Genomic DNA, 27,836 nt, shown 5'->3' with positions numbered 1-27,836 from the left:
ATTCTATTTGAATCAAAGTTGCCAGTTTGGGATTGGGTTTGCGTTTGGATACAAGTTCGAGGAACTGGTTCGCTGGTACAGCAAGATTTTGAAATGGAGTTTGATACTAGAAATCAATCTAACAATTAAGTTTGATGTTGTCAAATAATATCAAATTTAATGACAACTTAATTTAAATATTTGTTGTCGCACAAATCTCATTATGGAATTTTGAAGTTGACGAAACTCATGATATGCATTCAAAAAGTGAGACATCTTTCAATTCATTCTATGAGCTGGAAGTACATCAAACATGTGAAGATGAAATGAAATCATATAAGGATGGTTCTTAAAATTTTCCAAGTGTCATATCTGATCTGATTCTTGATAAAAGTGAAGTAATAACTTATGAACGTGAGTTATCTTCAAAAACTTTTTGTGAGGAGAAACAATATCAGGAAAATGGAGATGGAGCAGATTGTGTGCAAGAAGACAAACAAGCAAAGAAGACCTATTCTAATGCTTGTATGATTAAGCACATACATGACCATAGGGATCCTCCATTCAGCAAGGGCCATAATGCACTTGCTGATCTCTCAAAGGCTAAACATAAGTCAGACACAGAAATTTGCATTGATGGAGTGGAACAAACAAGCATTGTCCATAACGATGACGCATCTAATACAGCAATGGATCAGATGTTGGGATTAAAGGATTATGAAATTTACTTCTTTTCAAATAATCTTGTTGATAAGAAAAGGGAAAATTATAATACTAAGAAATTGATGAAGGGAAAGAATACTACAATCAGGAGTGAGTTATTACTTGATCAGAATCGGGTGTTCGATAAAGGAAAGGATCGAGATTCACTTTTGGGTGCCCTAGGGCCACCCAATTTCACTGTACATCAGACTGAGTGGACATATTTGCTCTGCTTCTCCAGAGATAACTAACATCTTGTTATGCTCACAGGGAGCATATGTCCACAACAAGAGCCACTAATGGAGCCCAAGTTATTTGCGAAATCTTAGGGCCTCCATTTGAGAAATAATGCTCGAGATTCATGATGGAAATATAATCAGTGATGTCAAAGTCAAATACATGAGGTGTATAGAAAGAAATCATCAATAAAGAAACAAATAATTAGGATAGTTTCGTTTATATATCAGTGAAGATGACCACGAATAATGAAGAATGGCCTAGAGAATATTAAAGAAGTAATTACATTGAAAATTCACGACACTACAGGAAGAGTGTACAACAGATCTGAAACTGGAATTGGAGCAATCTAGTAGTCCAAGCCTCACAGCAAATAACCGCATGGAATGTGAGGACTTTGAAAGTGACAGAAGATGTACTCATGGTTTGGCACCCAAAACTACAGTTGTTGCAGTAGGAGTGAATGCATTGCAATTCTTGGGAGGGCTAGTACAGTGGTTGGATAAGCAATCAGTTTTAGAGATATTGCAGACATTACAAAGGTGTATGCTGTTGACCATTCTGTATCCACCCTAATATGTACTTTTGGAGTTACAAACACAATATACAATCAGTATGACCTAGAATTTGTTGCAGAGCTTTTGCTTTCCCTACATGTACCATTGTTGGCTGTACAACAGTTGAATCTTCAAACAATAAGCCAGGTACCAGGCATCCATAGAATAAATTTTGCTACAGTATTACAAGAAAAATTCCTTGCAACAAACTTTCCAGATTGTGCAAAATGAGTGCCAATTTTCAATCAATGTTGTGGATAGTCTTCATAAGTTTATGGAAAATATTGACAGCAGAGGATAGGATCCAATATTGTCACAAGCTCTACAACTTATGCTTCCAAACAGAATTTGAAGCTCTGTATAAACAAATGGTATCTACAGTTGGAGCACCTTTTTAGTTTGGATATTATATTTTGATCCTCGTAAGGCTCACCGGAAGTCATTAAAGGAGAAACAATGGGAACAAATATTACAAGGTTTGGCAATAAAAGTAACTATCGTTCCACCTTCTAGACTCATGGCTTTAAATGGTCAAGTTATGGAGCGGAAGCAACATCAAGGATCACTCCCCCCAGATGCACAATTTTTTCAATGAGAAGGACTATAGTGAAGGCCAATAAGGAAGAAATATATCCAACACTGGGACATACTATAAAGTTTGGCAAGAAAAGCCACCTAGAATGTGCTTGTTTCTTCCCTGATGGAAAAAGCCTTGTTCCATGCTCACTTGATGGATTCATAAAGTTCTAGACTATATCAGTGGGAAAAATAGCAAGGATCTTCAATACCAAGACGATGATGCCTTAATACTGCAATGGAATAAAGTTGCACTCCGCACTTTCTACCACTAGCCGATAGTAGCATTAAAGCCTTGATCGAGGAAACATGTTTGTGAAATCATGGGGATTTGTAGAGATGATTGTATGCTTAAGGTGTTGATTTCTGAGAATGTGGAATAAGTGTGTTTGCCGCTAGTAGTGATATGCAAATAAGAAACTGACAGTTGTGGTGTTACTTCATGAAGTTCCTATCCCACGCACTTAAATACGAGCTGTGTGTGCAAGGTGTGGTTGGGTCACAATCGGGCACCCACAGACTATACATGCTACGCGATGATGAGGAAGAAATATTTGGCCCTCCAAATATGGTCTCTCATCCACTGGATTTTCGAACAACCAATTTCAGATTGGCTGTTGGTGATTAAGGAAATTCACAAGAAGCTTTTCCAGCAGATATTTCAGAGGTTTGGAATGATGTGTGGTAGTCGGTCTAATCTGATATGACATATTGAATCACTTTCACAAACATTCGAATAAACTTATGAAAAGGAAGGTGCGATTAATTAAGGATCAAATATTATTTTTAAAAGTAGGCACATCCATAGTTGAAAAATTACAGACTCTCTATTTGTTTGAAATAAAAAGAGGTAAATGATATTTAAAAAAAGAAGACACATTCGGAAGAGAAACAAAAAAGGAGATATTTTTACTTGTAAGGAGGAATGCAAAATATTAAAGCATGATTTTAATATGAATTTATATATTATATTTCAATAATAAATAAAAAGCCCTTTTCTTTATGTTTATTTCAAGGCAAAGAGATTAAAATTATGATTAAGATCCTTCCTTTAGGATCAGTAAGAAGATTATTGAATTATTCTTACAAGGCTTTTTGCATTGGACTTTTCTGCATTCTTTGTTCGACAATCAAAGACATTGTGAAATACATAGGTGTTTCCTTGTCTCTCTATAATTGGACTTCCGCAGAAGAAGATAAGACCCTTTTAGACTAACATTGAATTGCATATAAGATTTGTCTTTTGCAGAGCTCATAAGTAATTGATGATATTTTAAACAAATATTGTCTCATAAAGTTGTACATAATAGTCTTCATTGTGGTTGAATCTGTTGCTTGAATAAGTAAAGGCACTTGTCTTTTCAATCATTGAAGTACAATTATTAGATTTATAATTGAAGTCAGAAATCTATTTTTTTCTTCTTGCAACCACCGAATTAATTATTGATAAACATTATGCAAAACATTCAATCATTTCAAGCACACTTAATACTTTATTTGATCGAGTTTGAGGACCTTGCCAGCCTAAGAACTCACGAAGTCTAAATTCTCTATATAAAAGCTTTAAACCAAGAAATCAGGGTTTAAGGTGAAGGTATACCCGCCTAGGTGTAGCAAAGCCTAAAGTGCGGGGGAATCAAGGTTGTTCCTGTTCGTTGGCCAAAATTGATTGGGTAATCCTATTGGAGAACTGGCAAAGTTCTTGGATTTCCAATCTGTGGTTTTGGGAACCAACAAGTTCATCATGAAGCTTTTTCTAAGTTGACCTGAAATCTCTAGATTTTTCTGAGATGAGGCTTGACACCTAATCCTCAATGAAGTTAGCAGATTGCTGGAACCTCAAGAGATATGCTTAATCCACTCATAGATCAAGCTTTCCACATAATTTAACCATAACTGTAAGGCTCCACTTAGGAGCACCAAATTAGTTTCAGATTCCTCTGTAAGGGTTGTTCTTCCAGGTTATCTGGTACTCATATATTGGACAGTGTTCGCGCAGAAATGGAATAAATTAATCTGTTTGCAGGTATTTCAATCTAAATATTTTCATTGCGCAACCAAAAGCTGGATTTATTTCAAACAAATCAATCCTTGCAATGATCCATTTTCTTAAATTCATCTCACATGTAAAGTATAATGCACAGGTGCTATTCCTTTGAATAAACAATAACAAGCCTATCATTCACAATATGATTCATAAAATTAAATTTAAAATATCACAGGTACCTACTTCCAGCCCACTTGGAAAGCAAAATGAAAGGAGATCCTTATACTTCAATGGCAATCGCTTCTTTGGAGGATATGCAAACAGAACCTACAAAAGGTAACAGTTGTTCTCAAAAAATGGATGGACACTGTAATGAGCTTAAAACTTTAATCAAAATGAACTTAGGCCAAAATCTCACACCAAAAAGGAAAACATGTTTATAGATAAACAAAAACACAATTGCAGCTGATCTGGCTGTGTTCAACCATCAAATAACCAATCAACCTTAAAACCGTATTACAATACTTTTAACAGACAAAAAAATAAAATTAATGATAATGAAATATCAACAAATACAGACACCATCAAGCAAGAGAAAACTTAAGCATGGTCTACTGCATTTAAAGAGAAACTCGTGACAAGCAATCCAATAGTTATCGTTTGTAAATATAATTTTTTGATGAGTGTGTGTTACCTTTCATTTACCATAACAAATCCCACAGAAAAATACATTGGCTATTGAAAAGGCAGATTTTTTTCAAGGACATTTTGTTATTACTTCACATTGAAGATAACATTTCACAGACCAGGCTATGTTCCATATCAATTATTAACTGCAAGAAGCATGAAAGAAGAAAAGACATTTATCATCTCTTAATATATTATTTATTCTAAGATTTGTGAGCATACAGAAAACATTAAAAAAATAGCTGTTCAGTTTACTTAATTTTTGTTGTTTTCCATACAAATCAAAATTTTGTGGCATTTCATTCAAGTATGATACTTTATTCTTCCTAAAGTGCATGCAGCGTGAGTCTCTATATGATCCTACAGTTGCTACTTATCTAAAATTTCTGAACTTCAGTAATCTCATATTTCTTAGCCTCACTCAAGTGCTTTGATCCTTCTGAGTTACCAACTCAGAACTCTATATATTAAATAAATCAGTGACCAAGTGTTGATGGTACCACAATAGTGTGACTTGTACCCTCTCAGAATTAACAGAACCTTTGTGGAATTCTCAATATGAGCTCGGACGCAATATGTAGTATTGCAGATCCTTACACAGGTAGATGATCAATAGAGAATGAGAAATATTTCTAGCACCTATAGAAGACAAAAACAACTTTATGTCACGGAGTATCTATTGGCACACAATATAACATAAACATAGAAAATAAGAATTATTTCACTATCTAGAGATGTAATCTAAAATGTTTTCATCTATTAATCAACCTTTATATTCCAGAGAGAAAGGTCTCTCAAAGTCAATACTCATCATGGAAATGCACAGATTTGATCACAACATATATATCAATTGTACACAACCATCTGTGCATAGTCATATACGACTAGCCATGATAAAAATGGACGTCTACTTACCTTTCAAAACAGCCAATTGATTTTTGTGTTTTTATTCTTAATAAAAGCATATAAACAAGTACAAGAACAGAAAATCATACCACCACAGGCACTCCTTTATAGTAGTCAGTGTCCCTACACACCGTTCAGACATAATTGTGGGCCTGTGGCATCCAGATTTTATAGTATGTTTACTGGATGGTGAACAAGAAACTGAGATCTGGTAAGCCACAATAGAGGAAGACAGAGGCATTGTCTGCAAGGATGAAGATGGATTCCAAGTGACAATGAGACAGACAGTCTATGTTCAATAGCTGTTCCCAATCTTTTACATTTTCTTATTGTCACGTAATTGACATCCTCTTCCCACCAGTCCAGAAGCATCTATGCTCTTCTGCTAAATTTTTTTTCATTTTTCCTAATGAACATATTTGTGTCATGTCCCCTATTTTCCAGTAAAATTCAATAATATAAGAAGTCAAAGAGATAAAAATTAAATTGATATAAAATTATAGATATGATTTTTAAACATAATAAATAAAATAATAATATATTATTAATAGTAATAATTATAATTGTAACTATAGCGATTGAATTATTACAATAATGATAATTAAAATAATATAATATATTGAAATAAACAAGTAATAATTATTAATAAACTAATGATATAAATAATAAATTATTATTTGACAATTATAAGATAATCTTATAAATAAACATTTTTAGCATCTTATAATTAATGAATAATCATTATAACAATAAATTAAATAATTGAAATAAGATAATAAAATAAACTAACAACAGAATAAACTATAATCTAATTTATAATTATAATTGATAAATATAATAAGAAAATAATAATATATGATTAATAGTATTCAATACAAGATTGAATAATTATAAATATTGTCATATCAAGAAATCATAATAAATAATAATAGTTAAGAACTAATGCTAATTTATAGGTGATAAAATAGATTAATAAATAAATAAAATATATTTTAACTATTTATGTTGCTAAGACAATATTAGCATTTAACCAAGATAATATTATCAGATAGTTCAATGCTTATACCGGAATAAGATAATAATAAAAATTACCATTAAAAGGCAAACCTGAAATTACCGTAGTATATATCACATAACTAACGTATATAGTTTTTCCATCCACAAGTAATATATTTTCAGGTATGACAGGCAGCCACAATAATCAGATATTGCCCACGTAGAAGTCCACAGAATCAGGAACGGGAGTATTAAGCAAATAAATAAAATAATACAACGTTGAATGCTTTTCATTACCATACGATGTGATCACTAGATTAACTAAGCCCATTTCAATCGATGCAATAAAGAGACAAATTCATTGTTATGAACCGGTCAATTGTGATCAGACCCCAAGGGACACAATTGTGATTAAACAAATAAATTACCATGGAGAGATACAAATTACTTACGGAAGTGGCTATTCAATTAGTTGAGGTGTGACTTTTGACTTTCAAAGGATGTTATCGTTCAGCCTTGAAGAGCATATAATAGTGAGAAGAAGTATCAATAGAGGGTACAAGAGCGACCATCAGGAAAATAACACAGATCAGTCACAATCAGCTACCAGTATAGGCCACAGATATACCAGATCATAGCAAGATAAGGACAGAGATTCAAGTCAATACCACACATCGGGAAATAATAGACTGGATATAAATTAGAAACAAGTATTAAAGCCTAGCTGGGACAATAGAAATATAATCTGAAAATGATGAAAGTATCGATTGCCATTATTCTGCGGGATTTTCCCTTTACCAAATAGTAGCGTTCGACTCGGGATGCAAACATAGATACCTGAAATATATTGGATTCACTTGCTATAATAACAACCTACTTGTTGAATGCCTGATAGAATATTTTTTCCCTAAGTGGATAAACATATATTTTTTGAGGCATTCCATATTAGGAATTACATAAAGGTTTTGTTAAGGGATTTAGTTGGAGATTCACAAATATTACTATATATAAGATCCCTCCTTTCAATTTGGCATCAACAATCATCTTATATCAAATTGTCTAAGTCAGTGATACTAAATCACATTGTTAATATTAACTTGAGATATCATTTTGCATTAGCAACATATGAGATTACATCGGAATCAAGGACGCAATTCATAAAAGGGTAAAGAATTTAATTTATTGGTCCCTAAACTCCAAGATTATTTTGAGAGGGGACATTACAATTTGCCCATTGAGTTTTTATTGCTTTTATTATACGTAACCTAATTTAAATGTTTCTTATCAGTCAATGCTTCCATAGGTTGTATTGTCCCCTAACCAACTATGTTGGATATTTAAGGACAATGTTCTTACAAATGATTTACAAGCTTAATAACTCAGTACTAGATGATTCATTACTTGAGTTTGTATGTGCTCTTCTAAGAATTAGACCAAATTCTTATGGTTCCATCTTGAGACATCTCTTCTTGTTCAACTTCTTTGTTTGATACTAATATACTTGAATAATATAGCTTATGACTATTTTGTTAAGTGACAATGATTAATTGATTGCTTGAGATTGTATATAGAATGATTTGATAGTTTGAACAATATCTTCAATAATCGCCAAATGTATAATTTGGATATGTTCCCAGTGCATTATCATTTCTATTATTTTCAATGTAACTGTTCATGCTTAAGTATCTGATTTCGATCCTTTATTTGTTGCCAAGGTAATATTGTTCTTTTAATGAGATTCTCTCGATTATATATCCGATGATGTATCCATTGATTGTTATTCTTGTGTCTCCTCCATCACTGTTCCCTTGCATTCAATGAGTTTCTTATTTCCAATTCCTGAGATTAATTCTGCTTTTGTGGACTGCCACATGAAATATCCGCAATGGATATTTGCTCTGCTGCTGCTATAATGTTTAATTATATAAATTATATTTTCCTAAAGATTTTTCTTTGATCTTATAGAGCTATATAGAAGTTGCAAAAGAATGTTGTTTCTTTTTTCTATTTTTAGAATATAGGTCTTACAATGAATAAATAATACTAATTGATAAAATAGAAGTGATAGAAATCATATGCAGCAATACATACTAATCTGGAAATGATTCTAAAACCGTACCAGCAAAGTCTGATTTATTTCAGAATAGTACCAATACATATGTACTTCAAACAAGGTTGACGCCAAGTGAAGATGGGAACCAGCTACAGCCAAACAAGTTCAAATGATAAAGCCCAAGCCGCTGCAATAAAACAACTCCAAATGACTGCAAATAAACACTTCAAAATTCCTAATGTGAGCTGCTATAAAGAAATGCCAGGCTGAACCGAAGTGACTGCCTTTTCTAAAAATCCACTGCCTGCAAAGTGTGATTGCAATATTAGAAATTGATCCCCTGCCTTGATCAAACTGTATGCATATGAACCTTAGAATCTTATCTTGTTGAGGTCTACGTCCCAACAAATTTGCTCTCAGCACTAGGGTTTGTGTCCTAGGTGAGGAATGCTCTTCCAGAGCAATGACGTCCAAAATAGGTTGACAAAATGATAAAGATACTCACCTTTAGGTTACCATCTCCTTATATCCCCTCTCCAATGCAAATCGAACCCTAAAAGAACCCTAAAGTGGATTTCATTTGAACTTTTTTATATAACATTATTTCCCTAATAAAGGCATCCAAATAGAAAGAAATCATTACTTTATTAATGACAAATAGCTCCAAGCATCAAATAAGTCCCAGCAAGTGATAATCAAATAGTAGAGACTGAGCTCTTTCCAACGAGCTATCACACAAGCAAATCTATCCAAAGGGAGTCAAAAAACTCCTTATTACTCCAAAATGGCTAAACACTTAGCATTATTTAAATTATTAAATTGCTAACTTGAGAGAATATTTAAATATATTAATATATTTCCCAAATAGCCAACGAACAACCCAAACACCTTCAAAACAAGAAACTGAGTCTATGACTGATGCTAGACAACCTAGGCCAACTGCCAATCTCACCCACAAATCTAGGGATACTCCTAAAAAGTAGGGAACGCACCCAAATCTCATGAAATTGAGATCAGGGGTGATCTCATAAAACCTCAACTCTAGAAAACGTCACAACCTCCTAAAAGGTAGGAATCTCCCCCTAAAATCAAGGAACTGCTCTCAACTGATCTACTACTGCTTGAAATACCAAATCCGCACACTGAAAACCCTGACTGAGTCCATGATCACCATTGCCAACCTACAAGACTCCATAATATGCTAACTCTCATGTCAGTGCTAGACAGAGCTAAAGAGGGGACATGACAGTCCTCCCCTCTCAAAGATGCTTGCCCACAAGCAACTACAAAGTTGGATGCTGTAAAATACTCTCGCCCTCCCAAGTAGCGTAGGACAGAAAATCATACCACCACAGGCACTCCTCTATATTTGTCAGTGTCCCTACACACCGTTCAAACATAATTGTGGGCCTACAGCATCCAGATTTTATAGTATGTTTACTGGATGGTGAACAAGAAACTGGGATCTAGTAAGCCACAACAGAGGAAGACAGAGGCATTGTCTGCAAGGATGAAGATGGATTCCTAGTGACAATGAGACAGACAGTCTATGTTCAATAGTTGTTCCCAATCTTTTACATTTTCTTATTGTCATGTAATTGACATCCTCTTCCCACCAGTCCAGAAGCATCTATGCTCTTCTGCTAATTTTTTTTTCATTTTTCCTAATGAACATATTTGCCCATTTTGAGTTTTTATTGCTTTTATTATATGTAACTTAATTTAAATGTTTCTTATCGGTCGATGCTTCCATAGGTTGTATTGTCCCCTAACCAACTATGTTGGATATTTAAGGACAATGTTCTTACAAATGATTTACAAGCTTAATAACTCAGTACTAGCTGATTCGTTACTTGAGTTTGTATGTGCTCTTCTAAGAATTGGACCAAATTCTTATGGTTCCATCTTGAGACATCTCTTCTTGTTCAACTTCTTTGTTTGATACTAATATATTTGAATAATATAGCTTCTGACTATTTTGTTAAGTGACAATGATTAATTGATTGCTTGAGATTGTATATAGAATGATTTGATAGTCTAAACAATATCTTCAGTAATTGCCAAATGTATAATTTGGATATGTTCCCAATGCATTATCACTTCTATTATTTTCAATGTAAACGTTCATGCTTAAGAATCTGATTTCAATCCTTTATTTGTTGCCAAGGTAATATTGTTCTTTTAATGAGATTCTCTCGATTATATATCCGATGATGTATCCATTGATTGTTATTCTTGTGTCTCCTCCATCACTGTTCCCTTGCATTCGATGAGTTTCTTATTTCCAATTCTTGAGATTAATTCTGCTTTTGTGGACTCCCACATGAAATATCCGCAATGGATATTTGCTCTGCTGCTGCTATAATGTTTAATTATATAAATTATATTTTCCTAAAGATTTTTCTTTGATCTTATAGAGCTAGATAGAAGTTGCAAAAGAATGTTGTTTCTTTTTTCTATTTTCAGAATATAGGTCTTACAATGAATAAATAACACTAATTGATAAAATAGAAGTGATAGAAATCATATGCAGCAATACATACTAATCTGGAAATGATTCTAAAATCGTACCAACAGAGTCTGATTTATTTCAAAATAGTACCAATAAACATGTACTTCAAACAAGGTTGACGCCAAGTGGAGATGGGAACCAACTACAGCCAAACAAGTTCAAATGATAAAGCTCAAGCTGCTACAATAAAACAACTCCAAACTACTGCAAATAAACACTTAAAAATTCCTGACGTGAGCTGCTATAAAGAAATGTCAGGCTGAACCAAAGTGGCTGCTTTTTCTAAAAATCCACTACCTGTAAAGTGTGATTGCAATACTAGAAATCGATCCCCTGCCTTGATCAAACTGTATGCATAAGAACCTTTGAATCTGATCTTGTTGAGGTCTACATCCCAATAAATTTTCTCTCAGCACTAGGGTTTGCGTCCTAGGTGAGGAATGCTCTTCCAGACTAATGACGTCCAAAATAGGTTGACAAAAGTACAAAGATACTCACCTTTAGGTTACCATCTCCTTAGATCCCCTCTCCAACGCAAATCAAACCCTAAAAGAACCCTAAAGTGGATTTCATTTGAACTTTTTTATATAACATTATTTCCCTAATAAAGGCATCCAAATAGAAAGAAATCATTACTTTATTAATGACAAATAGCTCCAAGCATCAAATAAGTCCCAGCAAGTGATAATCAAATAGTAGAGACTGAGCTCTTTCCAACGAGCTATCACACAGGCGAATCTATCCAAATGGAGTCAAAAAACTCCTCATTACTCCAAAATGGCTAAACACTTAGCCTTATTTAAATTATTAAAATGCTAACTTAGGAGAATATTTAAATATATTAATATATTTCCCAAGTAACCAACGAACAACCCAAACACCTTCAAAACATGAAACTGAGTCTATGACTAATGCCAGACAACCTAGGCCAACTGCCAATCTCACCCTCAAATCTAGGGATACTCCTAAAAAGTAGGGAACACACCCAAATCTCTTGAGATTGAGATCCGGGGTGATCTCATAAAACCTCAACTCTAGAAAACATCAGAACCTCCTAAAAGGTAGGAATATCCTCCTAAAATAAAGGAATTGCTCTCAACTGATCTACTACTGCTTGAAATACCAAATCCGCACACTGAAAACCCTAACTGAGTCCCTGATCACCACTGCCAACCTACGAGACTCCATAATATGCTAACTCTCATGTCAGTGCTAGACAGAGCTAAAGAGGGGACATGACAATCCTCCCCTCTCAGAGATGCTTGCCCATAAGCAATTGCAAAGTTGGATGCTGTAAAATACTATCACCCTCCCAAGTAGCGTCCTCTAGAGGGAGACCTCTCTAGCGAATCAAATACTCTTGAATCACCCTGCTTCTCAGTTGGCGTTCCCTCTCTTCCAAGATCTCCTCAAGAACCAATGTCAGCTTACCTTCCTCATCCAATGGAGGTATATCTAGAGATGGTATAATATGTTGTCCTAATGCCTTTTTCAGACATAACACGTGGAACACATTATGAATCCTACTCCCAGATGGTAACTCAATCTCAAACAAAACCTCTCCATTCCAACATGCTTGATAAACCTGTATGGTCCATAAAAATGAGGCTTGAGCTTCTCAGCTCCACCCCTTTTAAGGGTGCTCTGTCGATAAGGGTGCAATCATAAGTAAACCAAATCCCCCACCTCAAATATCCTCTCAATCCTGTGTCTATCAATGTAGACTTTCTGTTGATTCTATGCCTGCTGAAGATTCTCTTTAAGAGATCTCATGATGTCCTGGTTCTCCTGCACCCAATCCTGTGCCAAAGGAACCCTGTTGTCACTAACCGCCAAATCAACAAAAGACAGAGCATCATAACCATAGAGGGCTCTACATGGAGTCATAACAATCGACATATGGTACGTAGTATTATAACAATACTTGCCCAAGTGCAACCAACGCACCCATGTCCTCTGCTACTCTGACACATAACTGCGTAAATACCTTTCAACCCATTTATTAACAATCTCGATCTGCCCATCTATCTATGGGTGATAACTGGTACTAAGTGTTAATTTTGTACCTATGGGCCTAAAAAGTTCTTGCCAAAAAGAACTCATGAACTTGCTATCCCTATCACTCACTATGGTCTTGGGAAGACCATGTAGCCTAAACACCTCTTTGAAAAATAACTTTGCTACCTGAGATGTTGTGAAGTCAACTACAATAGGAAAGAAGTGGGCATATTTAGTCAACCTGTCAACTACCACGTATATGCAGTCTTTTCCTTGTACTCAAGGGAGACCTATAATGAAATCTATGGAGCTTCTAAATGGAGTCAAAGCAATCAACATATGGTACATAGTATTATAACAATACTTGCCCAAGTGCAACCAACGCACCCATGTCCTCTGCTGCCCTAACACATAACTACGTAGATATCCTTCAACCCATTTATTAACAATCTCAATCTGCCCATCTGTCTGTGGGTGGTAGCTGGTACTAGGTGTTAATTTCGTACCTGTGAGCTTGAAAATTTCTTGCCAAAAAGAACTCATAAACCTGCTATCCCTATCACTCACTATGGTCTTGGGAAGACCATGTAGCCTAAACACCTCTCTAAAAAATAACTTTGCTACCTGAGATGCTATGAAGTCAACTACAATAGGAAAGAAATGGGCATATTTAGTCGACCTGTCAACTACCACGTATATGCAGTCTTTTCCTTGTACTCAAGGGAGACCTATAATGAAATCCATGGAGATTCCTGTCCACTTCTATTCTGGTATGGGTAACGGCTGCAATAAACCAGCAAGGTGAGTATGCTCAAACTTATTCTGCTGGCATGTCATACACTCCTGAACATGACGTAGAACGTCATCCTTGAGACCCTTACAAGAGAATCTCTCCCGAACTGCCCTGTAAGTCTTACTATACCTTGGGTGCCCTGCTGAAGGAGTATCATGGTAGGCCTGCAAAATCTGTTTCTTCAACTGAGAACCAAGAACAAGGAAGACTCTACCTTTGTAATACATGACATCATCTACTACATTGTACCTATCATCTGAAACTAATCCATCCATGACTTCACATGCATTCTGATCTTTGGAGTACTCAACTAAAGGTTGAGCCTTCCAATCTGGTGAACTTTGGAGTATTCAATGAACATAGGGTGGCAATTGAGGGTTTCCTGGAAAGTGCATCAGCAACGGTATTGTTTTTGCCCTTAATGATCTCAATGTCAGCAACGGTATTGTTTTTGCCCTTAATGAACTCAATTTCAAAGTCATAAGCTTAGATCTTGCTCACCAATTTTTGTTGTCTATCATTGAGCTCTATTTGATCAAGGAAGTATTTTAGACTGTTGCGGTCCGTGCTTACCATGAATTTACTGCTAACAATATGTTGTCTGAACTTGGCTAATGCATGCATGATAGCCAACATTTCCTTGACTCTTCATAAATACTTCTCACCCATTTGTCTCCACTAGGCCAGATGTATATACACTAATGATGTAATGTCCCCAATTTTGGCAAGTCTATGTAGTTGATGGAGTTAGCTCATCATAGCGACCTTTGTGAGCTGACAGGGTGTTTTGGGAGTCCCAACTGTGGACTTACTATTTTTAGTAAGTCTTTAGTAAGTCTTTTTGGCAGTTGCTATTTTTGGTAGTGCAGTGGGTGGCTTTGGCAGTTGGTCATCATTTGTAGTAAATAAGGTTAATAATTGCATTAGCTCTTATTTATTCAATAATTATCAAGTTGCATTATTATAATGACATTTATATTATTAAAATAATGACATTAAAAGATATTTCTAAAAAGTATGTTGAAAAGTTTCAAGTGTTGAGTTCTTTTGGGAAACTTCCACAAATTTTGAAGTGAAGTTTTTTAGATAACTTTGGCCAACGAAAGATTATAAATGAGAGCTCATTTCATTGGGAAAAGCACGCTTGAATATATATTTTCTTTTGTTGCCTTTGTGGCTTTTCCTGAGTTCTGAATTGTGAGCCCTTGTTGAAGTATAAGGGTTTCTGAGTTTCCAAAGATTGTTTGAAGTCGTTGCTGGTGTATAGTGGTTTAATTGGTTGTAATATCCCTTTCCAGATATTTACTAAAAACCCTTGATATAAAAGTGCAGATTTAAAACTGAACAGAAAGCCAATAATTGATATAAATTCTAGAACGTAAATCGATTCATAACCAACAGATATGCATACAAAAAAACCTAGAAAAGTGTTTATTTTCTCCAATATTCAGAAGTACATATTTAAACCAGCAATTAACACAGATAGTTGCCAAATAATGTTACTGTATTATACATCAGCAATACAATAACACAACAATCCAAAAAATCCAATCTTATAAACAAAAATAATAGTCAGATTGGCAATATAGATAAAACATGTAAGAAGACTAGGTTTGCATCCAACCTCCAAAGTTTCTTCAAGGGTTTGCGTCCTCGAAGAGATAACCAGTGACTGTTTCTAGCTCCCAGATTAATATTTGTTTTAAATATTATAATCTTCATAACATCCCATGTGGAGCCTGTTGTTCTTTTATCACTTTTCCCAATGTGATGCACGCTCTTTTAAGCAATGTGGGATAAAACACCTTTTTGTCCTTTAGTCACTTAAGTGAACATAGTACCTTTTTTTAAATAAAGTGACAAGTTAAATGAACTTTAAAAGTTACTTAGTCAATAAACCATATAATCATCAAGCATTAAAATAACTGACCAAATGAACTTAGATAAGTGTGTGCAATAGCTCGTTAGAAAGCTCTCGGTGAGACGCTTCCAAACCAACACTGAGGTGCTGAAAATACTATGCTTTGTTTACTTACTTAAAATAGTAAGCATCCAGTCAACTTGCCAAAACTGCTCTAATGGGTCTAAAACTACAAATGTCTAGGCCAAACCTTGAACTGAACCCCATAAAGAACCTTTTCGCCCCCAAAACCTAGGCGAAGTGAGCCGGTAACACAGAATTATAATATCCCAGAAAAAGGGGACATTACAAAGCCTCCCTTCTCAAAGATTGCTTGCCCTCAAGCAATCCGCTCATACCTGCAGAAAATAAATACCAAGATCCCATACTCGCCTTAAGAATGAAATTCTACTCCTCAGCCGATGCAACCCGACATGCATCTTCCCAAATTCGGAATGGTGAAACAGTACAATAGGAATCGATGTGCCAAATAACTGAATGCTAGGATCCCAAGGCTCACCATTAAGGGACACCAACTGCCATGTGCTGCTACCCTGTGTACCAAAACCCTCAGTCAGAATGAATGCCTCACTCCATGAGTGACCCTGCGAGTCTAATGTCAAGGGATGATAGGAGCTCGGCAATATACCAATATCCACCCCAAGATGATAATGACCAAACTCTCCTCCTAGCTCCCCGATAAAAGGCAATACATAGGGATGCTCCCCCTAGATCAAGTGAGAACTCGCGCACTATCTGAGATACCACTGATCAGCTCTTGTAATATCTACACCACTATACCACCATACCACTCCTGTAATATCTGTACCGATGACCATGATAGATCCGGCCAGTCTAACTCTACTACTATATCACCCTGGTGAAAACGGAGTAATCCTAATCTCTGGAACTCTGATGTGTCAGAAGACTAAAACACACAAATCATAATCTTGTGGTTGTGTAACAACACAACATAATCCACCAAATGTAAGATACTATTAACACCTGGATACCCAATCACCCAATCAGCATGATCCTGGATAAAGGAAAGAGTGGTTCATGAATCACCAACATCATGAAGGCTAACACTGTCTTCAAGATACTGCTAAATAAAAAATGTAGACACCTCATGAGGAACGTAGGATAATGTGTGTTCTCCCCACTCATCCGCAAATAAATCAATGACCCTTGAAGGTCAAATAGAATCAGTGAAAACATTACTAACATACGCAAGCAAATCACTGATAGCTGGAATATACCAAGAAGTATAATCACCAATGAACAAGTAGGTTGTGACCATCTCATAAGAGCTGGGTAATAAAAATTTGGGTAAGCTGAAAAATCCCTCCGAGCATGCTAAGGATAAATCTGAACTTCCTACTTCACCATAAGTACTCTCACTTATGTCAAAGTCTCCATAAAAGGATGGTTCACTATTAATTGAAATATCTGAATTATCCTCACTTCTTGTATCACTAACCATGTGCTCATGTGAAGATGTACAGCTACTGTCATAAAAATCATAATTTCCAAACTCAACTTGCTGATCCATAGAATTTTTCTCATCATAGAAAGTCTCAGACGGGGAACACGTGATTGAATTACATTGTTTGCCTTCACATCTACCCGCTTTATGAAATTTCTTCAATGATTTGCGTAATTTCTTGCGTCTTTGAACCACTGTTATCTTCTTCATAAGTGGCTGCCCCACTCGTTTGATTTTCAGCATTGTGGATGGAATAATGTGTTAAGCTCAATTGAAGGCACAACTCATCTACCTCACTCTCCTTGTCCTTTTCAAATTTTATTGCCAGATCTCTATCCATTAGTAGTTGCAAATACTCATATTTTATCATTTTCAAAGTTTCAAAAATATTATGTAAAAGAGGACTTGTGACACCACATGCATTCTCATGCCTCTCTTCTATCACAATCTTCTGCATGAGATCCTCAATCAAATTGGAAGAATCTTCCATCCTCGTCAACACTTGGACAATCTTGTCCTCTTTTGACAAAAAGCATATCCAATAAGTCAATGAGTGATAATGGTTTTTGACCACCTCCTTCAAACACAAGTGGACTGTTCTCCATAGAATTTTCTGATTTTTCATCACCTAGGGAAACAACATTTTTAGATATATCCTCTAACTCAACACGTGCTATATCATCTATCCTACCAACATTGCGGTCCATTTGCTACTCATCAAAATTTGATATAATTTCTAGCCTAGTATTATCATAAAATTTATCCAAGTTAATTTCCATGTCACCAAATAAGATGCTGGTGTTTTTCATGTCTGAACAAGTTGGGGAGTTGCCAACGTTGGCAGTTTGGTTAGCTCTTCTACCTGGGCCATCAATATGCTCATCAGGAGGACTAGTGTAAACAGCTCCATAAGTTACTTCTGTCTCCTAATTACCCATCAGTATACTTGTGCCATCATTAGTATTTTGCATATTTTCATGCAAAGGTTGCTCTTTTTTTTTTGTACTATTATCAATTTGATTGATATCTTCCTTGTGCAGATTTCTGTAACTATCCTCTGCAAGGAGATCCTGAGCCAAATCATAGCATTTGTTCCTTATCGTATCCATCTTGTTTTGCAGCTCTAGCTAAAGGTCCCCATATTCCATGAAGGGTAATTCTTTTTTATGTTTTGACGGAAATTTGTTATAAGCAACGTACAGTCTCCTCACTTCAGTTTTACATTCATCAAGATCTTCGACTTTCCCATCACAAGTGTACCCTGAATTCTTATTTTTTGAAGGTCTATTGTAGCCAAGATTTTTGTCTTCAACAACTTCCTGTCTTCCTATGTTTGTATTGAAAGACTAATCAAGATCTACTCTGTACTGCTGCTTGTATGAAGTCCTTTCACAATTAGTAGCATTCTGCACATTTCTCCATGAAGTGGCAGATGGTTTCAGATTCACTGCCTGTAAAGGCCTTTCATGGTTATTTGAGATACGGCCAATCTCTTTGACCTTGCTAGACACAATAGCAATATCTCTCCCATATGCACCTTTATATTCTAGTTGCCTTGAGTCTTCCCTTCCAGTGGACATTGAAGCTTCTTGATTTTGTAATAATCTTAATTATATTTTTGACTGAGCACCCACTACACATTACCTTTTTATCAAGATTTTGTAGGTTGCAATTTTAATTATAACAGCCACACATTGAGAATACAGGCAAAATTCTGAAATGAAATGGATTAGACTCTTCTCAGCAGTCCTTCTAATTCCCGTGGCTGTTCTGATATACCAGATGACACCTGATGGCTGCCTTAAGCAATGCCTTTATCATTTCAGTTCTCCTAACTGTCTTCCATGCAATGTATTCAGATATTATTTCTTACTGGTGGCAAGACTGTTGTTGACTCCTCCCACTCAAACAGACATGAACTCCCTGCTAGGCATGGGTTTCAGCAGCAGTTGCTAAGCCAACTGCTACTCAATCTATCCTTTCTGTTGCTGAGAACATTAAATCTGCAAATTCACCTATTCCATCTCCATCTGAGCAGCTAGTTACTTTACCTCAACCTACGTTAAATGCAAAAACCTGCTAGAGGGCACTCTTCAAAGGGGCTCTCTATTACTGAATGGAGTTGTTACTCATCAGCATTCTAGTAAGCAAGATGTTGACAAATGAAAAGATAAGGCCCCGGACATGGCTTCAACACCAACCTCTAAAGTCTCCAATCATGGATTCATCACCAATGTTAGAAAAAGTTGGACAACCAACTGATGCGCAACAGATGCATAATTCTCCAACACAAGATTCATATGTGAGAGTATTGTTGATGAAATACGTGAGCATTTGAATGAATCTCCAGGTCCAGCACTATATACTGCAGCTGGGAACCAACGTGAAGTACAAATCCGCCTACTACTACTGTATGAGTAATGGCAATGTTAAATAATGCTGAAAGAAATAAGTAACAGACCCGTGGATGTTTGAGCAACTATGGTGAGGTTTGTACTTTGCAGAAACCTTCGATTCATCAACAGATCCTACACTCTGACCGCCTGCTGTCCTACAACATCTTTATACTATTGTTCTGAATGAATGAAGTGATCGTCTCAACCCATGAAGGGGAAGAATATCATTGTGGGCTCAATGTGTATAAGGCGGAAATCATGAAACCTGCTACTGCCTTTACGTCTAATTGCAACTGTAACAGTCCTCCATCCCTATAAACTCTTGTTCGGCAGCCCTTCCAATCCCGTGAACTTCAAGTTTGCCAAACGTCTACATATATTCTACTGCAAGCTACGTGACCTAACAAAATGGTAATGCAACTCTGACATACTAGAAGTGTGTCCACCTTCCTGCACAATCACACGTCGACCTTAGCATAAACTCCCAACTCCGCCAATAAGTACGGCTTGACCTCCAACCTGCAGTTGCGAATGGACTGGCCTGTGGTTTTGGTGTGATGTAAGCTGGTGTGGAGTCTGAAATCACTATGCAGTTGCAATTGGTTTCACCATCAACTCGAGCCTCTTATTGTACTATTCGCAGATAAAGCAACCAGTCTATGCACGAAGGAAATGTAAATGAAGATCAGTGCCTCTGTTATTACTCGTACCAACATCAGACGTAGACCATCCATGAACCCTTTCCTGTATTATGACATGTCCACACCGATTACAACTGCTGAACAGATTATGTGCCCATAAATGCTAATGGTCATTCCTTAATCCCTGTCGACTAGTATAAATCACAGAGCAATATTCCCTGGCAATGACAACTTGGTCCTAATGGGGTGCATCAACTCGTGGTGAGCCGAGAATTCCCTTTAAGCTGCAAAGTTTATCGTCCGTAAACAGAGCTGAGGATGGAAATGTTAGGCTGCACTGGGCTTATCCTAGCTGGCTGACTGAATCTTGGTGACTGTAGGCCAGACCTCACCCAATCACGTTCCCTTCCTACTAAAATACTTCCTTAGTTGAAATGGCCACTCTTTACTATCATGGGGAACAATAGCACTAAGTCAAGTTGTTACTGAACTGCAAAATCCAATGCTTACCTTCAACCTTGAGGAATAACGTTATATTTCTCCTTGTCGATTTCTGCCTTATCTTGTCTTTTTGAATCCGGAAATGAGGGGCTGGAGTGACATCCAACTTCCTCAATAACTCGAGGGGTTCCGTCCTCGGAATTTACCAATCACATTAAAGCAACCTATACTTATATTATTCCAGAAATCTCTCCAAACTGTTATAAATACCATTGAACCTTACAAGCTAGCAAGACCTTTGGCTCTGATACCACTATAATATCCCTTTCCGGATATTTACTAAAAACCCTTGATATAAAAGTGCAAATTTAAAACTGAACAGAAAGCCAATAATTGATATAAATTCCAGAACATTGATCGATTCATAACCAATAGATATGCATACGAGAAAACTTAGAAAAGTGTGTTTATTTCCTCCAATATTCAAAAGTACATATTTAAACCAGCAATTAACACAAATAGTTGCCAAATAACGTTACTGTATTATACATCAGCAATACAATAACATGCAACAATCCAGAAAATCTAATCTTATAAACAGAAATAACAGTCAAATTGGCAATATAGATAAAACCTGCAAGAAGGCTAGGTTTGCGTCCAACCTCCAAAGTTTCTTCAAGGGTTTGCATCCTCGAAGAGATAACTAGTGACTGTTTCTAGCTCCCAAATTAATATTTGTTTTAAATATTATAATCTTCATAACATCCCATGTGGAGCCTATTGTTCTTTTATCACATTTTCTAATGTGATGCACGCTCTTTTAAGCAATGTGGAATAAAACACCTTTTTGTCCTTTAGTCACTTAAGTGAACATAGTACCTTTTTCAAATAAAGTGACAAGTTAAATGAACTTTAAAAGTCACTTAGTCAGTAAACCATATAATCATCAGGCATTAAAATAACTAACCAAATGAACTCAAATAAGTGCGTGCAATAGGTCGTTGGAAAGCTCTCGGCAAGACGCTTCCAAACCAACATTGAGGTGCCGAAAATATTGTGCTTTGTTTACTTACTTAAAATAGTAAGCATCCGGTCAACATACCAAAATTGCTCTGATGGGTCTGAAATTGGGAATGTCTAGGCCAAACCTCGAACTGAACCTCGTAAAGAACCTTTTTGCCCCTGAAACCTAGGCGAAGTGAGCCGGTAACACAAAATTACAATGTCCCAAAAAAAGGGGACATTACATTGGTTAAATCTCCAATCTATGATTATCTATGACTGGGATATTAGATTTATAATTTTGAGAATTTTGAGCCTTGGAATTTGTTCTGGTAATTTCATTGCAAGTTGTGTCGTCGTATAAAATTTGCTAAGTTTCCCTATTGTATCCCTATGGCTAAGGAGAGTTTGGTTGTGAACGTCTCCCATTGTAGTGATCAGAGTTTGATTGGGGCCTGCGAATTCTGAGTGGTGGAGGACGTTATTAAATTCTAAAGTCTGAATATTTACTGGCAGCAATTCTTGAGCTTTGGCATTGGGTGTTTGAAGGCAATGTTGCACAAGGGAATAGCAGGCATCTTCTTCTAAAGACTTGCATCCACTATTCTTAAATCACAGGATTGATATTAGTACCTACGGCTGTAATTTCAACAGTCCACGCATCTACAATAAATATCTGTACATGTGGTCGGCCTACATTCCTTCATTCAGCTATTGAATCGGTGGTGGGAGTCAGGGACGACTCACGGTTAGAAGACAATCATTGTTTGCGGCTGAGAATCGGCATTACGGAGCCAACGTAGACAACAAGAGGGCAGATTTGGTGTGACAATTGCCATATAATTGTGCAATCCAGGTGTCATTTAAATAATATGTATTTCTGATTAATGATTATACAAATAAATGCAATGTGGTTTTAATTCCCAGTTACAATTTGATTTTCCCATATGTCCATTTCAAATCTCTTGAAATTGTCAATTCATTTCCACAAGGGAAAAAATACAAAAAATTAAAAAACTCATTAAGAGTTACAAAAAATATATGTTGTGCATCAGTATTCAAATTAGAAGCCAGGTCGGGCTATTACAAACAAGAAGTTATATGTTTCTTGGTCACTGACCAACTTCGATGAAATACTCAATTCTTCTCTTCTCTACCTTTCCTTTTGGGTATTGTCTTATTTAAAGTTTGAATTTGGATGGAAATCTCATAAACTACACATCTTCAATCTTAAGTAAAACTAATTTCATTAATAAAACAACTTAAGTTAATTAAGTATTTTATATTAGTTTTAGTTATTTTATACTAATATAAAATAATTAATATATGCAACTTTATTAAAAAGACAATTTGGAGGGATATTACAAAAATCAAAAAAAAAAATTGCTCATTTGTGCATTTGATTCTCACATCCGCATCAACATCAGCATCAGTAACTTAGATTGCAACCATTGTGGACTATTGTCTTGGTTCGAGGTTCCTTGGGTTAAGCTATTACCTAAGCAGCAGGAACATTACTTCTCTTTAGTGCTTTTCAGGATCAATTCCCTGCCTCTACATTTACTATTTGGCTCAATTTGAGGGACTTACTATTTGTAGTATGTCAATTTTGCATAGATGCCACTTTTGGCAAGGCATTTGAGTTTTGGGCTTCGGTAGTGAATATCTGGATTCAAAGTGGACCATTCGGAGAAATTTAATAAGCTAATCTCATGTTATGTAATTATTAATTAAGTTCTACTTAATTAATAATAATAATCTTAATGGCTTATTATAAAGTTTTAGTAGTACCAAGTCTATTTAATGTGTTTGATAAATGTCACCTAGTCTTGGAGGGAACTATAATTTAATAATGAATTTAATCTCCACCAAAAAATAAGTGTATTTTTAAGTTGTGTGAAGAGTGAAGAGGAGATGCTTGATCGACTTGTATAGGGAGAAATATATAAAACCAAATCCTAAAATCAATCCAAGGCTATGCATTTTGATGATGGAATTTGGTGAATGGAATGCTTGTGTCCACGGGTTTAGAATTCACAGCTTAGAGGAATGGAATTCTGATTGCAAGCAATCAGAGATGGTTAAAGACCCATCAATTTTTGCAATAATCTATGCCTTCATCCAGGAGCCATGAATGGGATTAATTGCTTTGAAATTGGAGGAATTTACAATAGTTTTTATCAGTTATAGGTTTTGGAGATTGAAGTGATAGCCAGTGTTTGAAAACACAGCCTCTAGAATAGAGATCGAGGGTCACAGAAGGCAACCACTTCAGCAAATGCAGCCCACATAAGCCTTGGTGAACTAATGCGTAGCTTTGAAACCCATGGCAAGCCATAATAGGGTCCATTTTTTGCCACAAGTGTTGATTTTGGAGGATCACTGCAAATGTACTAATCATTGCCGGATTGGTATGTATGTCCCAAATGGAAGCAATCTCTAATTTATAATGAGCAGACTATGAAAAGACATGTCCCATCATGAGACATGTCTATTTGATAATTAGATATTAATATAATAACAAGTAATAATATCTCACATAATAATATATTATTTAATTAATATATAGATATTTATTATATCTCACACATATATATAATATATATTTATGTATTTGCACTTTAGTCACACAATTCATCCAATTGAAGCTACCAAACATCAACACTCCCTCTTAGCTAGGGAGAATAAACATAAGATAGATATTACACCATTGGTAATATTAGGAATGGTAAATTTTAAGGATATCTTTGATCAGAAGATATCCACCATTTTGATATCGCAATTGATATCATGAGTATTGGCCTCCAAAATATCAACCTATGATATTCACCAAATACTCTGAGTAACATTTTGATATCACATTTTATATCATGAGTATTGGCCTCCAGAATATCGAGATATGATATTCACCAAATACTCTAAGTAATGGACTACAAAACATCAACATATGATATTCACCAGTTACTCAATAAGGAATGATATCACATATGACATCATGAGTATTGGTCTTCAGAATATCAACACATGATATTCACCAAGTACTCAATAAGGTTTGATATTACATCTAATATCATGAGTATTGGTCTCCAGAATATCAACACACGTGATATTCACTAGGTACTCAGTAAAGTAATGGCCTACAGAATATGAACATATGGTATTCATCAAATACCTATAGGCTATTATATATCTATACAAACAACTCATAGACCATCAAGTGAATTATATCTAACACTTAGTTGTTGATTTACAAGATATAGTTCATCATGATCTGTTTCAACATTTGCACAAAATGTATATCATGACTTTAAGTTATTGTAAGATCGTCACCTTCCAATAACTTCTACAAATACAAGTGATAAGCATTTGGAAGTTGTCACTTCCTCATGATGTACACAAGATGTAGGCCCATTATATCATGCAATCACACACATGATACTAAAGTTAACATGAAGTCAAAACTCACTCTTATTATGATATGATCAAGATCTTCAAAGATCAACTGAAACATATCCTCTATCCGCTCCTTTAGACGAATGTGTCAAACTCTCACTAAACCTGATATCAATCCTCGTTTTCCTGCAAGAACATTCTCGAAGGAAAAGATCAATGCAAATAGCTTTTATACTTATAAAAATTACTTAATAATTGTTCTCAAATATAATATTATTATATTTAACTATAAGAACATTAAAAATTTGATTTCATACTTAATTCATGATGAATTAATTTGATTCTTATCTTCACCTTCTATATATAGTGATAATTTCTTTAAGTAGTGTTGACCAAATGAGTAACAATACCCATCTCTCATACTAACACTAAGAGTTCCATTTAACTCCATCATGTCAACCAAATGGGAATGTACCCATCTCTTATGCTGGCACTAGAAGCTTATGGTCATCCCTTAATAAGAGATTTTATTAGTCTTTTCAAATAAATTATCATCTACTAATATCTCTTCTTCTAATTATCAATTTATTAAATATATAAAAGCTAAGTTGCCGATTCAAATTCGGGGACGGATTTGGGTTCGAGGTTTGGGCAAAAAAAAATCCCATTTGGGTTCGTGGGTGGGTTCGTGAGTATATATGTATGTATGTATGTATGTATATGCAAAAAAAAAGAGAAACATGCATAGTTGTAAAACTAACTTACGAAGTCGTTTCATACTATGAATATATCAATGTTACTTGATCATTGATCAATGCCAAATGTGAAAGATAAACATTAAATGCTTGCTCATTAATCAATGTTAATATTGTAAAGAAAATCATGCATTGAAAATTTTAAAAAAATGATATTTGAATGTAATTTGAAACACTTTTAAGGCCCACAGTCCTAATTAGGGACCCAGATCCGGACCCAAGCACGAATCTGAACCCAGACAAATCCGGATCTAGACCCGAGCTCTAAGGTCCGAACCCAATAACTAGGTATAAAAGAAATGTACCTATACTAAATGAGATTTCATCATATATAATACTCTTAAACATAATTTAAAGTGAACAGTATATAACCATACATCCAATGTTACTTTCCTTTTAATATCCCATTGGGGCATATATAAATTAGTTGCTATTGCAATACCCCACAAATCAAATAATTCACAGTGGCAATTCTTTTTCGTCCACCTCATGTCCGTTGGCTCTCCTCCCTTTATTATCATCTTCCTTGGCGGTGGGTCCCTTGCATCATGCTTAACCTTTTCCTGCACTGACTTGGTATGTAGATCCCACTTGTACCTTTTCGATTGATATATCTATTATGATATCCGCTTATAGTGCCTAAGGGAAGGGAAGATGCTTGATAAAGCTTTCAATACTCTTTTCGTCAATTTTAAAGAGCGTCAATAAACGCTTGGCAAAAGCATATAGAGCTCATCCTCGACAAAAATTTGCAAGTGCCTAATCAATATTCCCAAAATGTTGAGAATAACATTCACAAAGTTGTCGATTTGAGACCCCTCTATCCTAACAAGGGTTGTATCTTTTGTAACCCTCGTCAAGGCCTTGCCAAGGTCTTTACAGTGGTGCATCCATGGATATATGCAAGGTAGAGGCGTCCTCCAACATATGCAAAGAAGTCAAAGCCCTTACCTAGAATACAATTGTTCCCTTGGAACACTTCTTTATTGCGGAATTTGGATCTAAATCAGAAAGGGGTATGTACCTCACATTATCAACCAATTTCATGATGCTTTCGACGGGAACAGGTGTTTTGCTATTCACATTGGACACTATATAATTTTGAGACTCGTACAAGAAAGGAAGGTTTGGTTGAGGTGAATGCAAGCAATTCATTGTTAGTATCCTCAAAGACAATGAAAGTAGGCAGAAGGAGAGCAATTCATTGTTATAATCCTTCTGCATTATCCTCCTCAATACAGAAAGACACATTGAGGAGAAACTGCAAAAGGATCGCTGTTATGCATTCAGTGATTTTCATCTGCAGCATGGAAGGAGTTCCTAGTTATCGGCTTGATGGAAAATTGAGGTGCAAATCAGTTTCTATACCATTATTTTGAACTCTTGGAAAGTTTAATATAGAATCTTTCATATTTCATTATTTAAAGACAGTCATCTCTGGTAGTGTGCACTTGCAATCTGGAGACAAACCTAAAACAGCCTCTATAAATAAACAACATATAACAATCAGATAAACTTGACAATTGAACTTTGGAACTAAAACCTGAAAACTGTGAGATATTGCCAAGGGACTTTACAACCACTCCCTTTATAGTTGTAAAATGATGTTACAAGCCAATTGGAGAAGCTATATTTGTAATTCCTTACAGCAAACGAATTTGACCAAGAACAGTGCAGCAAAAGATGCCACAGTGTGGGTATATGTTCGCGAGTGTGTGTTTGTATGTGTGTGTGTGTGTGTGCATGAGCGCACGTGTGTTCTTATGTGCGTGGGTGGAACAGAAAGACAGAGATACAAGGAGAGAATCATAGGCAGGGGTTATATAAGCTGAGCCGTTT

At 35.6% G+C, this 27,836-nt stretch overlaps 1 protein-coding gene across 5 annotated transcripts in view; it reads right to left on the bottom strand.

The window, feature by feature from the left end:
• Positions 1-27,836, bottom strand: part of LOC149573129 (DENN (AEX-3) domain-containing protein) — a 325,899-nt gene that overhangs the window by 228,560 nt on the left and 69,503 nt on the right. For all 5 annotated transcript variants that reach the window (XR_016360042.1, XM_089814310.1, XM_089814312.1 and 2 more), the window contains one exon: positions 4,282-4,365. Coding sequence is in view for 4 of the 5 variants with exons in the window: in XM_089814310.1 (XP_089670436.1) it covers positions 4,282-4,365 (84 nt within the window). In the remaining variant the exon portion in view is untranslated. The remainder of the gene's footprint in view (positions 1-4,281; positions 4,366-27,836) is intronic.

The sequence above is a fragment of the Cupressus sempervirens genome, chromosome 2 (genome assembly GCF_028749045.1).
Source record: "Cupressus sempervirens isolate cs-2001-9-10 chromosome 2, ASM2874904v1, whole genome shotgun sequence".
NCBI lineage: Eukaryota > Viridiplantae > Streptophyta > Pinopsida > Cupressales > Cupressaceae > Cupressus > Cupressus sempervirens.
This window is presented reverse-complemented; position numbering and strand designations above follow the sequence as displayed.